This window comes from Salmo salar, chromosome ssa12, assembly GCF_905237065.1.
Source record: "Salmo salar chromosome ssa12, Ssal_v3.1, whole genome shotgun sequence".
Classification (NCBI taxonomy): Eukaryota; Metazoa; Chordata; class Actinopteri; order Salmoniformes; family Salmonidae; genus Salmo; species Salmo salar.
The window spans coordinates 20,744,758-20,760,018 of NC_059453.1; the positions used below are offsets into that span (position 1 = coordinate 20,744,758).

Below are 15,261 nucleotides of genomic sequence, written 5' to 3' on the forward strand. Positions count from 1 at the left end.
GTCATAAGACAACTTAGTGGCAAAAGATCAGAATTGAAGTGCTTTTGCGTTGAATCAGTGATGCATGTGCAGCTGATATTAAACCCAGGTTGTATTTACTCACCCATTCCGCCACATGATTATAAGATGTACATGTATTCGCTACAATGGAAGTCAAAGCACAGTACACAACAGCTGTTCTAAAAATGAACCATCAGTAAAAGCTATTTTTCACCAGAACAAATGACTTCTCAACACTTGCCATAAAGACTTTTATTAGACTGTCACAACAGTCATAAATAAAACATAATTGATGCTTCACTTCAGTATGAAGCCAGTATGTGTATTTCCAATACAGGGCTAACTAGATATCCCATAATGTTGTGGAATGAAGTTACCCATAAATGCTGATCTTGGGTCAGTTTTGCAGTCTCCCCACTAATGGTAATGTGGAGGATTGGGGGAGGGGAAGCTGATCCTAGATTTGTACCAAGGGGGAAACTTCACCCTGGAGTTCAAAGTTAGTTATGTCTGGGGCCTGGAGTTTCACCTGGTTGCTTAGCCATGATTGTGTCCAGTATACCTTGCAGTGGACAGATTCTGCTGAGCTGGACATGAGGATACTGAGTGGGAGGGAAGAAGAGAGAGGAGGAAGGAATCGCTCCATCATCACTCCAGCTTGTCAGTCTGTTCCAGGTCATGGGAGTAACAGCATTTTTCACCGTGTGTGCATTTACCCTGGAGAGAGAGAGAGGGAACGAGTGGCAGAAGAGGGAGGGGGCGAGAAGGGGGCAAAACGTATATGCAAATTATATGTAAGACATAATCAATGAGGGGCTGTGTGTCCTATGGTAAATAATGAATGCCATGGAAGCTGTTCCACTAGACACTAGTGGAGTGAAACTGACCTTCCATGGCATTGCATCACTTCCCACAGAACGCATCGAGCCCAGAGTTAATTCTCTTTTACACCATGGCTAGAATTGAACATATTTGCCACTAGAAAATGTGTTCAACATCCACTGAAGTAGCTAGCAAATGTACTAGATTGCTTAGTTACCAAGGCAACTACTGTAGCTAACAGACTTGCTAGTTTAGCCAACCCAACCATCAGTCTTAGCTGGCTTATGAAAATCGAATTAAAACAATACTTTTCCCAATTAGTCTTAGTTTAAAAAGCATCTCAAACAAAATATGTATAGCCCTTAAATTCTACCGTGCGGATATACCGTGTGTTATAGGGAAATATTGCAAGCTATGCAATGCCCTTCAAGCCAATAACGAGTATTTAACAACGCCAGTTTAGAAGGTTTATTATTGTGTGGAAAATGTATCTGTAATAATAGCTGAAGTGTTATGATGATTAATAATTAATGAGGCACTGTCTGTTGCTGGGGAGATAGAACACCTTGTTCTCTGGTAGTGTACGGTTACTATGCCGACAGTGTTATTATGAAAAGAACAGAGTGTGCTCACACCCTTCAGAACATTTCACCAAAGAGAAAGCTCCTGTGAAACATTACTGTGGCTGCCTCTACACAGGCAGCCCAATTCTGAGATATTTTATACTAATAGCCTTTTTGACAAATCAAATCAGATCTTTTTTTTTTTAAGAGCTGGTCTGATTGGTCAAAATACCAATTATTGTAAAAAGATCAGCATTGGGCTGCCTGTGTAAACGCAGCCTTATAATTCTACTATGTCTATGTGGTTATTGTGGGGTGTTTCCCTGTACCTTTCTGAACCTCTTGCAAGGGAAGCTCTTGTGACTTCCTGAATCTTGTGTAATGCAATGCCTAGAGTTACAGGGTGTGGTGAGGAATATAGTGTTCCCATACCTTCCTGAACCTCTTGCAGGGGAAGCTCTTAAGCTGGGTGGCGTCTGTGATCTGGTTCTTCCTCTTGTTTTGACCCTGTTTCCTCCTGTCCTCCAGGTCTGATGAGATACCTCCACCACTAGGAGAGCGACACCAAATTGAGACTCTGCATGCAGAATTCTGCAGAAATATCCTCCGTATACAAAGGAAAACACCAAATAATGCATGCAGAGCAGAATTAGGCCGATACCCGCTAATGATCAAAACCCTGAAAAGAGACGTTAAATTCTACAACCACCTAAAAGGAAGCGATTCCCAAACCATCCATAACAAAGTCATCACCTACAGAGAGATGAACCTGGAGAAGAGTCCCCTAAGCAAGCTGGTCCTGGGGCTCTGTTCACAAACACAACAGAACCCACAGAGCCCCAGGACAGCACCGCAATTAGACCCAACCAAATCATGAGAAAACAAAAAGATAATTACTTGACACATTGGAAAGAATTAACAAAAAAACAGAGCAAACTAGAATGCTGTTTGGCCCTAAACAGAGAGTACACAGTGGCAGAATACCTGACTACTGGGACTGACCCAAACATAAGGAAAGCTTTGACTATGTACAGACTCAGTGAGCATAGCCTTGCTATTGAGAAAGGCCGCCGTAGGCAGACATGGCTCTCAAGAGAAGACAGGCTATGTGCACACTGCCCACACGATGAGGTGGAAACTGAGCTGCACTTCCTAACCTCCTGCCAAATGTATGACCATATTAGAGACACATATTTCCCTCAGATTACACAGACCCACAAAGAATTAGAAAACAAACCCAATTTTGATAAACTCCCATATCTACTGGGTAAATACCACAGCATGCCATCAGAAGAACAAACAGCATTGTAAATACAACCCATATTTACTTATTTTCCCTTTTGTACTTTAACTATTTGCACATCGTTACAACACTGTATATAGACATAATATGATTTATTATTTTGGAACTTGAGCGAGTAATATCTACAGTTCACTTTTGATGATGTATTTCACTTCCTTTGGCAATGTAAACACATGTTGAGAGAGATAATATAGGGAAGAGCACAGTAAGAGGCAGGTGGAGAGATAGAGACGGAAAGAAGAAACAATGGGGAGAGGTTTAAACCAATACTGTAGAAATATTTATTTAGCTAACTTCATGTTGAGATCATCATTAATTAGTGTCTGAGGGTCTGTACCCAGCCTTGGCGTGGGCCTTGGGCCCCCAGCTGGCCTGAGGTTTAGGGGTCAAGGACGGGGTTAGTATTAATTAGTGTCTGAGGGTCCGTACGCAGCCTTGTCGCGGGCCTTGGGCCCCCAGCTGGCCTGAGGTTTAGGGGTCAAGGACGGGGTTAGTATTAATTAGTGTCTGAGGGTCCGTACCCAGCCTTGGCGCGGGCCTTGGGCCCCCAGCTGGCCTGAGGTTTAGGGTTAGGGGTCAAGGACGGGGTTAGTATTAATTAGTGTCTGTACCCAGCCTTGGCGTGGGCCCCCATCTGGCCTGAGGGTTAGGGGTCAAGGACGGGGTTAGTACTAATAAGTGTATCCTACCCAGCATTGGCGCGGGCCTTGGGCCCCCAGAAAGGTTCAGGGTTCTCCTGGAAGCGGGTGAGGTGGCGACGGCGGGACTGGGGATTGGCATCCTCCCTCACATCAAAACACGCCTGTAGACTAGAGAGAGAGAAGAGAGAGAAGAGAGAGAAGAGAGAGAAGAGAGAGAAGAGAGAGAGAGAGAGAGAGAGAGAGAGAGAGAGAGAGAGAGAGAGAGAGAGAGAGAGAGAGAGAGAGAGAGAGACAGGACATGATGGCTTGTGCATTTCAGTGTTTGTTTTCAGTACACCTACCTTTTCCTAATATCCATCATCTTATTCATCACTACATTATACCATCTCTATGTTAAACAGTACTGGCATCTTCATCTCCCAGGCAGTTGGTTCAGTCCCAGACTTACATGGGTTCAGTACTGAGGATGTGGTGAGCAGGGCTGCTCTCTGACAGTCTGTCTCTCTTCACTGGATTGGACTTTTCCTGCGGGATACAAGATAACCACCACATACAGTCAAATCTACACCTGGATTGTGACTTGGACTTCCGGTTTCATCCAGTATTGAAATGGTTCCCATGGTGCATTGTGTCTTACCCAGCATCGCATGACGTCCCAGAGAACCCTGGGAGGAGCATCCGTCTTTAGAGCGTTCTTACAGGCATGAGACAAAGACACCCTGTAGCCAGCATGAAGCAGAGCCGACCTGGGGGGGGGGGGAAGAAAGAAAGAAAGAAAGAAAGAGAGAGAGAAAGAAAGAAAGAAAGAAAGAAAGAAAGAAAGAAAGAAAGAAAGAAAGAAAGAAAGAAAGAAAGAAAGAAAGAAAGAGAGTTGTATTTTCTGTAATCAGACAAGACAGTCTTATATGAGAGGGAGAGTAGGTCTGACCTGAACTGGAGCAGAGGGGGGGTGCTGCAGTGTACAGTGCTGCTCAGGTTGTCCACTGTGTAGTACAGAGGCACGTCCTCCAGCTCCTGGACACACAGACAAAAGTTAAAGTTTGGACATTACACCTGGCTCATCTTAGGCAGACCTCAGATCAGCTTACCCTTTCTCCCAATCCTACCATTAAGAGTGAGAAGCCCAAACTAACCTTGGATCAGCATCAATGGAAGAATCTCAACTGCATACTCCTCACCTCCGCTCTCCTCGCCTCCTTCTCAAAACCCATTGGAGGACAAAGAGAAGTCCCTCACCTCTGAACTTCTCCTCCAATGGGTTTTGAGAAGAAGAGCAGCATGCAGTTGAGAAAAGGCCCCCCCCCATGTCTTATTCCATGTAATAATATAAAGTGCATTTCAGACTGCTTCTTGTAGACCTATGACCCCTAACCTCTCACCTCTGTGACCATGCTGCGCATGCCCCCTAACCTCTCACCTCTGTGACCATGCTGACCATGCCCTCTATGACCCCTAACCTCTCACCTCTGTGACCATGCTGAGCATGCCCTCTATGACCCCTAACCTCTCACCTCTGTGACCATGCTGAGCATGCCCTCTATGCGACGGGCAGTTCCAAAGCGGGACGGGTTCCCAGACACGGCAGATAGAACCTTCTGAACGAAGCTCACATCATGGAGGGCCTCACCCCAGATAGGACCACCCAGCTACAGAGGAGGAGGAGGGAGAGACGGCGTCAGAGAGAATGCGTGAGAAAGTAAGAGAGTGTGTTTGAGAGAGAGTGTGTGTCCTCACCTGGTGTCTGTATCCACAGTGTTCACACTCTGCTCCGACCGGCGGTCCAGTGGCTGCAGAGTACTTTATACTGAAACACACACACACACACACACACACACACACACACACACACACACACACACACACACACACACACACAGAGAGAGAGAAACATTAACACAAGTTGTCCAACTCGACAGGAATAACCCATATAGAGAAATAGTGTCTTACTGTGTTCCCTGAGTCATCCTCTTGCCCAGTCGCTGGAAGTGGAACGAGCCACAGCCTACACAGTTATACACCAACGCTTGTTTACTGAAACACAACACAATATCAACCAATCAACACGTCATGACCGGTGTAATGTCATCATATCTTCAGAATAACAACTTTAAAATCCGTTATGAAGACTGTCTAGATAAAGTATTGTGTTACGGTGTGTGTGTGTCCATACCTTGCTGAGTTTTTGACCATGGCCTGTCCTGTGTGTACCCTGACAAACACTCGTATGTAGAAGTCCACACTGACACAGAGCAGGGGATGGATGTAGCGCTGGTACACACCAGCTCTCTGGTCCAGACTATGCAGGATGATACGCAGAGCCTGGGGGAGGAGGGAGAAGAGGGGGGGTGGCGAGGGAGAGAGGGAAGGTGGAGAAGGAGAGTTATGAGACAAGCGACACAGCAGGGACTAAACTCTCAAACTTCTATTCAAAATGTATTCACACAACTTCCCTAAAATGTTCCTTCTACTACACACGTATTATTCCAACAAGGTTTTTCTTGCATCCAATTTTAGTTGAAAATACACACTGCTGGAATACAGTTTAGCCCAGCGTTCCTCACCATCTCATGACAGTACTTGGCTTTGATGGAGATAGAGCCGTATTTGCTGTAGCAGGTCTCCCCACTGTTACCAGCCATCACAGCCATGTCAGTACACGTCACACACAACAGACCTGGGGGAGAGAGAGACGTTTTTAGTAAAACCACACTGGAAAACGCACTCAATGTATCTGTCGCTGACACAGAAACATGTTAAGTTAAGCAGAGGGAATAACTGACGGACATCTACGGACCTCCTTCACCGACGGCCTGGACGGCGGCATCCAGGAAAGGGGCGGGGCTTCCGTAGGGGTCCAGGTCTATGACATCATAGCGGTCCTTCTTCCCCCGCATCTCATACATCAGCATGCTGGAGGAACGAGACAGGAGGGATTAACACGATGGAGGAACGAGACAGGGAAGGATTAACACGATGGAGGAACGAGACAGGGAGGGATTAACACGCTGGAGGAACGAGACAGGGAGGGATTAACACGCTGGAGGAACGAGACAGGGAGGGATTAACACGCTGGAGGAACGTGACGGAGGGATTAACACGCTGGAGGAACGAGCCAGGGAGGGATTAACACGATGGAGGAACGAGCCAGGGAGGGATTAACACGCTGGAGGAACGAGACAGGGAGGGATTAACACGATGGAGGAACGAGACAGGGAGGGATTAACACGATGGAGGAACGAGCCAGGGAGGGATTAACACGATGGAGGAACGAGCCAGGGAGGGATTAACACGATGGAGGAACGAGCCAGGGAGGGATTAACACGATGGAGGAACGAGCCAGGGAGGGATTAACACGATGGAGGAACGAGACAGGGAGGGATTAACACGCTGGAGGAACGAGACAGGGAGGGATTAACACGCTGGAGGAACGAGACAGGGAGGGATTAACACGCTGGAGGAGCGAGACAGGGAGGGATTAACACGATGGAGGAACGAGACGGAGGGATTAACACGCTGGAGGAAGGAGACAGGGAGGGATTAACACGATGGAGGAACGAGCCAGGGAAGGATTAACACGATGGAGGAACGAGCCAGGGAAGGATTAACACGATGGAGGAACGAGACAGGGAAGGATTAACACGATGGAGGAACGAGCCAGGGAGGGATTAACACGATGGAGGAACGAGCCAGGGAGGGATTAACACGATGGAGGAACGAGCCAGGGAGGGATTAACACGATGGAGGAACGAGCCAGGGAGGGATTAACACGATGGAGGAACGAGCCAGGGAGGGATTAACACGATGGAGGAACGAGCCAGGGAGGGATTAACACGATGGAGGAACGAGCCAGGGAGGGATTAACACGATGGAGGAACGAGCCAGGGAGGGATTAACACGATGGAGGAACGAGCCAGGGAGGGATTAACACGATGGAGGAACGAGACAGGGAGGGATTAACACGCTGGAGGAACGAGACAGGGAGGGATTAACACGCTGGAGGAACGAGACAGGGAGGGATTAACACGCTGGAGGAACGAGACAGGGAGGGATTAACACGCTGGAGGAACGAGACAGGGAGGGATTAACACGCTGGAGGAACGAGACGGAGGGATTAACACGCTGGAGGAAGGAGACAGGGAGGGATTAACACGATGGAGGAACGAGCCAGGGAAGGATTAACACGATGGAGGAACGAGCCAGGGAAGGATTAACACGATGGAGGAACGAGCCAGGGAAGGATTAACACGATGGAGGAACGAGACAGGGAAGGATTAACACGCTGGAGGATCGAGACAGGGAGGGATTAACACGCTGGAGGAACGAGACAGGGAGGGATTAACACGCTGGAGGAACGAGACAGGGAGGGATTAACACGCTGGAGGAACGAGACAGGGAGAGATTAACACGATGGAGGAACGAGACAGGGAGAGATTAACACGATGGAGGAACGAGACAGGGAGGGATTAACACGTCGGAGGAACGAGACCGGGAGGGATTAACACGCCAGAGGAACGAGACGGATGGATTAACACGCCGGAGGAACGAGACAGGGAGGGATTAACACGCCGGAGGAACGAGACAGGGAGAGATTAACACGATGGAGGAACGAGACAGGGAGGGATTAACACGCTGGAGGAACGAGACAGGGAGGGATTAACACGCTGGAGGAACGAGACAGGGAGGGATTAACACGCTGGAGGAACGAGACGGAGGGATTAACACGCTGGAGGAACGAGACGGAGGGATTAACACGCTGGAGGAACGAGACGGAGGGATTAACACGCTGGAGGAACGAGACAGGGAGGGATTGACACGCTGGAGGAACGAGACGGAGGGATTAACACGATGGAGAAACGAGACGGAGGGATTAACACGCTGGAGGAACGAGACGGAGGGATTAACACGCTGGAGGAACAAGACGGAGGGATTAACACGCTGGAGGAACAGGAGGAACAAGACGGAGGGATTAACACGCTGGAGGAACAAGACGGAGGGATTAACACGCTGGAGGAACAAGACAGAGAGGGATTAACACGCTGGAGGAACGAGACAGGGAGGGATTGACACGATGGGGGGAAGAGACAGGGAGGGATTAACACGATGGGGGGAAGAGACAGGGAGGGATTAACACGATGGAGGAATGAGACAGGGAGGGATTAACACGCTGGAGGAACGAGACAGGGAGGGATTAACACGCTGGAGGAATGAGACAGGGAGGGATTAACACGCTGGAGGAACGAGACAGGGAGGGATTGACACGCTGGAGGAACGAGACAGGGAGGGATTAACATGATGGGGGGGAGAGACAGTGTAGGAGAAAGAGGTGGATCGAAAGAGAGGTAAAGAGGGAGAGAGAATGAATAATACGGAGAAAGAAGAAAAGATCAAATTGAGAGTGATAGTTTGACTTAGAAGACTGTCTGAGTGTGTGAGTGTGTGAGTGAGTGAGCACAGATGAACAAAGAAAATAAGAAAAGAACAGAATGAGATAAATGAAGGAGAGAGAGACCAACCTGGCGTCTCTCTGGCTGGCCTGCAGTAGGTGTGTGACCCCGTTGTGCTGGGCATTGCGGGCGATGAGGGCAGCAGCCTTGGCTGAGAAGTCGTTAGCCGTGACGCTACGTAGACCAGGCACCTCCAGAGCAAACCTCACAGAGCGTAGGCCAGACGCTGCCAGACCCTCCAACACACGCAGACCATTCTGGATGGAGGAGAGGAAAATGGTAGGGTTAGAACACAAACACACTGGCAGATCATTGTGGAGAGAGGAGAATGGTAGGGTTAGAATACAAACACACTGGCAGATCATTGTGGAGAGAGGATAATGGTAGGGTTAGAATACAAACACACTGGCAGATCATTGTGGAGAGGAGAATGGTAGGGTTAGAATACAAACACACTGGCAGATCATTGTGGAGAGAGGATAATGGTAGGGTTAGAATACAAACACACTGGCAGATCATTGTGGAGAGAGGAGAATGGTAGGGTTAGAACACAAACACACTGGCAGATCATTGTGGAGAGAGGAGAATGGTAGGGTTAGAATACAAACACACTGGCAGATCATTGTGGAGAGAGGAGAATGGTAGGGTTAGAATACAAACACACTGGCAGATCATTGTGGAGAGGATAATGGTAGGGTTAGAACACAAACACACTGGCAGATCATTGTGGAGAGAGGAGAATGGTAGGGTTAGAATACAAACACACTGGCAGATCATTGTGGAGAGGAGAATGGTAGGGTTAGAATACAAACACACTGGCAGATCATTGTGGAGAGAGGAGAATGGTAGGGTTAGAATACAAACACACTGGCAGATCATTGTGGAGAGAGGAGAATGGTAGGGTTAGAACACAAACACACTGGCAGATCATTGTGGAGAGGAGAATGGTAGGGTTAGAACACAAACAAACTGGCAGATCATTGTGGAGAGGAGAATGGTAGGGTTAGAATACAAACACACTGGCAGATCATTGTGGAGAGAGGAGAATGGTAGGGTTAGAACACAAACAAACTGGCAGATCATTGTGGAGAGAGGAGAATGGTAGGGTTAGAACACAAACACACTGGCAGATCATTGTGGAGAGGAGAATGGTAGGGTTAGAACACAAACACACTGGCAGATCATTGTGGAGAGAGGAGAATGGTAGGGTTAGAACACAAACAAACTGGCAGATCATTGTGGAGAGAGGAGAATGGTAGGGTTAGACCACAAACACACTGGCAGATCATTGTGGAGAGGAGAATGGTAGGGTTAGAACACAAACACACTGGCAGATCATTGTGGAGAGAGGAGAATGGTAGGGTTAGAATACAAACACACTGGCAGATCATTGTGGAGAGGAGAATGGTAGGGTTAGAACACAAACACACTGGCAGATCATTGTGGAGAGAGGAGAATGGTAGGGTTAGAATACAAACAAACTGGCAGATCATTGTGGAGAGAGGAGAATGGTAGGGTTAGAACACAAACACACTGGCAGATCATTGTGGAGAGGAGAATGGTAGGGTTAGAACACAAACACACTGGCAGATCATTGTGGAGAGAGGAGAATGGTAGGGTTAGAATACAAACACACTGGCAGATCATTGTGGAGAGGAGAATGGTAGGGTTAGAACACAAACACACTGGCAGATCATTGTGGAGAGAGGAGAATGGTAGGGTTAGAATACAAACAAACTGGCAGATCATTGTGGAGAGAGGAGAATGGTAGGGTTAGAACACAAACACACTGGCAGATCATTGTGGAGAGGAGAATGGTAGGGTTAGAACACAAACACACTGGCAGATCATTGTGGAGAGAGGAGAATGGTAGGGTTAGAACACAAACACACTGGCAGATCATTGTGGAGAGAGGAGAATGGTAGGGTTAGAACACAAACACACTGGCAGATCATTGTGGAGAGAGGAGAATGGTAGGGTTAGAACACAAACACACTGGCAGATCATTGTGGAGAGAGGAGAATGGTAGGGTTAGAACACAAACACACTGGCAGATCATTGTGGAGAGGAGAATGGTAGGGTTAGAACACAAACACACTGGCAGATCATTGTGGAGAGAGGAGAATGGTAGGGTTAGAACACAAACACACTGGCAGATCATTGTGGAGAGAGGAGAATGGTAGGGTTAGAACACAAACACACTGGCAGATCATTGTGGAGAGAGGAGAATGGTAGGGTTAGAACACAAACACACTGGCAGATCATTGTGGAGAGAGGAGAATGGTAGGGTTAGAACATGGATGCAAGCACACACACGCGCTTTTTCATACCTTACAGTGCTCCCCCACTGAAGCAGTTACGACCGGCTCCTCTCCTCCTTTCTCCCCTGTCTGCATCTCTGTCTCCTCTTTCTTCTCATCAGCTAGATTGACCACCACCCTCTCCTTCTCCCCTGGCACTACCACCTTCACCCCCCTCCGGGCCATCTGCTCGCGGGCAAACTCTGTAACCACCGCACACCTGGAGAGAAGGGGGCAAGACGGAGACATGAGATGAAACAGGTATACCTGTGATGAACAACCAGCTAGCTACCATAGCCTGAGCCATATACATTTTACCTTCAATTAACTAGGCAAGTCAGTTAAGAACTAATTCTTAATTAATGACGGCCTACATGTAAGGCCACTCCGGTCAAACCCTCCTCTAATCCCGGACGACGCTGGGCCAATTGTGCGCCGCCCTATGGAACTCCCGATCATAGCCGGTTGTGATACAGCCTGGGATCGAACCCAAGTCTGTAGTGATGCCTACTAGCACTGTGATGCAGTGCCTTAGACCGCTGCGCCACTAATTTATTTTATCTATACTGAACAAAAATATAAACCATGGAAAGTGTTGGTCCCATGTTTCATGAGCTGAAATAAAAGATCCCAAAAATGTTCCATACACACAAAAAGCTTCCTTCTCAAATTGAGCACAAATTTGTTTACATCCCTGTACCATCCTTTGCACAGATAATCCATCCACCTGACAGGTGTGGCATATCAAGAAGCTGATTAAACAGCATGATCATTACACAGGCCTTGTGCTGGGGACAATAAAAGGCCACTCTAAAATGTGCAGTTTTGTCACACAGTAATGCCACAGACATCTCATGTTGAGGGAGCGTGCAGTTGGCATGCTGACTGCAGGAATGTCCACCAGAGCTGTTGCCAGAGAATTGACCAACGTCTGCCTCCAACGTCATTTTAGAGAATTTGGCAGTACATCCAACCAGCCTCACAACCGCAGACCACGTGTAGCCAGCCCAGGACCTCCACGTCCAGCTTCTTCACCTGCGGGGTCGTCTGACACCAGCCACCATGTCAGCTGATGAAACAGTTTGCACAGTGAATAATTTCTGCACCAACTGTCAGAAACCGTCTCAGGGAAGCTCATCTATGTGCTCGTCGTCCTCACCAGGGTCTTGACCTGACTGCAGTTCGGCATCGTAACCGACTTTAATGGACAAATGCCCACCTTCAATGGCCACTGGCACACTGGAGAGGTGTGCTCTTCACGGATGAATCTCGGTTTCAACTGTACCGGGCAGATGGCAGATAACATGTATGGTGTCGTGGGGGTTGCGGTTTGCAACAGTGTCCCATGGTGGCAGTGGGATTATGGTACGGGCAGGCATAAGCTACAGACATCGAACACAATTGCATTTTACTGTTGGCAATTTGGATGCACAGAGATACCGTGATGAGATCCTGAGGTCGATTGTCATGCCATTTATCTGCCGTCATCACCTCATGTTTCAGCATGGTAATGCAGAGCCCCGTGTCGCAAGGACCTGTACACAATTACTGGAAGCTGAAAACATCCCAGTTCTTCCATGGCCTGCATAGTCACCAGACATGTCAGCCTTTGAGCATGTTTGGGATGCTCTGGATCGACGTGTACGACAGCGTGTTGTAGTTCCCACCAATATCCAGCAACGTCACACAGGCATTAAAGAGAAGTGGGACAACATTCCACAGGCCACAATCAGACTGATCAACTCTATGAGGCAAATGTTGGTCACACCAGATGCTGACTGGTTTTATATCCATATATCCCATAATATGTCCAGGGATAAGGTGTATGTTGAAAACGCAGCCTTGAGCTGAACGTTGGGCCAGCTAAGGGATAAAGGACCGTTAGGGGTGTATTCGTAAGTGCACACCAAAGCAAACTGTGTGAGAGTTTCTATTGGACAAATTCAGGTAGGTCCCTCCGTTTCGTTTACTTCCTAGTGAATATGCCCCATCAGTCAAACTCACGTCAGATCTCTGTTGAACTCCTGCACAGGGTTGTAAAACACCTCGTTGGCACTGGGAAACAATATGGCCGCCTTGCCCTCCCTGACAACTGTCTCCCCTGGCAACAACCCTGTTGTCGGGGGCATCTCCTGGTCAGGTGTTGAGGCAGCTGGAGTTGGGTTCAAGCCCTCCATTGGGGCTCCAGAAGTAGGGGGCTGAGGCTTGGTGTCTACCCCAGACAGGGTGGTGTTAACTTGTGGATCCTGAGGGGCCCTGAGGGGCTCCATCGTTCTCAGTCCCCTGTAGGCAACACTGCCAGCTGTCCTTAGAATCCTCTGGTGGGTGAAGGGTCCAGGTTAGAGGGGGAGTAGCCGAGCAGTGATGATCAGCATAGGGCACTTCTCAGTCCTGGAAGAAATGACAACATTGTGTTATAATGGTCACAGTGGTCACACACAGCCATTGACTATCAGTTCCATTACATTACACATAAGAGTCATCAGACGAAGGCATCTACTGTCCGGGGGAGTTTTGTTAAGAGACCAGATGCTCAGTCTGAAAATTAACATGCATCGCTTGCAGTTTACAGTAAGTGTATATTTTCCATTTGTTTAATTATTTTGATGTCATATGAAAGTCATGGGTTTTATGTTTCTAGAACCATATTGCAATTGAGAATCGATTCACGTTTAGATGGAGTATCTGGCCGTAAATGATACCTCTGAAAATAACATAGGTCCCCTTAAGGACCTTGAGGAGTAAAGTTAGAGTACATATTGGGCTAGGTTACACAGTGCTGTTGGAAAAACAGATATTGGTTAGACTTAGGGCTCTTCCTCCACAGTTTAGACTAGAGCATGAACTGACAACACACACAGAAAATGAGCTGTTGGACAAAGACTGTTAGCTAAACCATGGCTTGAAGCAAAGATGATCTATAACGTTACTGATGCCTGAGCTGAAGTCAGAGCAGCTTGCTAAGGTAGCAAGCTAGCTACATAAACCAGGGCGCACCCCCTTCAAAGTAGTCAGAGCTTGTTTCGTCAGAGAGAAAAAAAGACACCAGTAATCTAACTAACATTGAACATTCACACCATAAAAGTTATGATAAAACACTTGCAACTTTGACATGCTGACACCGGCTAAGTTCACAATACTAGCTAACTGACTGCATTGAAATGAGCCTAAGCGCTAACTAGCTAGCTACCGGTACTTAGCTATCAAGTAAGATAAAAACGATTACCTTATATGCGGCACACTTTCCCAAGCTGACAACTTAAAATGTAGCTGTATTTGATGAGTTGGGATATTTACTGTATGACAACGGCAATAACTCACTAGCTATTTGTTGCAAAACTCAAGTTAACACATGGACGCAGACATGCATGGACCACAACTACAGAATCCCGCAGAACCAAACAGAAAAAGGTAAAAACGCGTTTCCAATTCTTCTTCTTCGCTGAGGTTTAACGGCGGTAAGTATCCAATACATGTTGCATTACCGCCACCTACTAGACTGGATTACAACTCGCTTATAGTTTGCTTGAAAAAAATCTATATACAAATACCCTACAATGTAACACTACACTCACTAACAAATAAAATAATTATTAAATACCAACACCCTACTCCACTATGTAAATCTATTTAGTCCTACCTCAGGCCAACAACCTGAAAGCATGGGACACCATCACTTAACACACCCTGTAACTCTTCTAATGTCACATCTCACATACCCAAATACCTCTCTGCAGCTGCCACCACAACCTCAATTTTCTGTGACTTACATTCCATCCCTGCAGTACAGTTGATAACCATTACTATAAATGCTAAAAATCCAGTCTCACTGAAACATATCACTTGTTGATTTATCCCTCTGTACAGATGGTACAGATCTACTACTCACACCACTCCTCTCAGGATCCCTCCCCCATGACTCATCTTCTTCTACTTTCTTCACTGCCTCAGCATATGACAACTTCTGCAATACTCTAACCCTGGAAACCTCAACCTGCCTCTCTCGCACGGGACATTTTTCAAACAGAAATTTGCATCCTGAAGCACCAACTCCAAAAAGTTCTGGGTCACTGTAAAGTCCATAGAGAATAAGAGCACCTCCTCCCAGCTGCCCACTGCACTGAGGCTAGGAAACACTGTCACCACTGATAAATCTGCAATAATTGAGAATTTCAATAAGCATTTTTC

General features: G+C 47.3%; 1 protein-coding gene across 1 annotated transcript; it reads right to left on the bottom strand.

Annotated features, from left to right (window-relative positions):
• Positions 1-237: 237 nt before the first annotated feature.
• Positions 238-14,442, bottom strand: trmt1 (tRNA methyltransferase 1). Its single transcript, NM_001173814.1, is given in 16 exon segments — positions 238-717; positions 1,818-1,935; positions 3,378-3,497; positions 3,778-3,854; positions 3,967-4,075; positions 4,258-4,343; positions 4,841-4,975; positions 5,064-5,133; positions 5,277-5,360; positions 5,500-5,648; positions 5,891-6,003; positions 6,124-6,239; positions 8,843-9,030; positions 11,104-11,293; positions 13,078-13,464; positions 14,300-14,442. Coding segments are annotated over 15 exon segments (1,890 nt in total). The 5' UTR covers positions 13,344-13,464; positions 14,300-14,442; the 3' UTR covers positions 238-648.
• Positions 14,443-15,261: the final 819 nt, after the last annotated feature.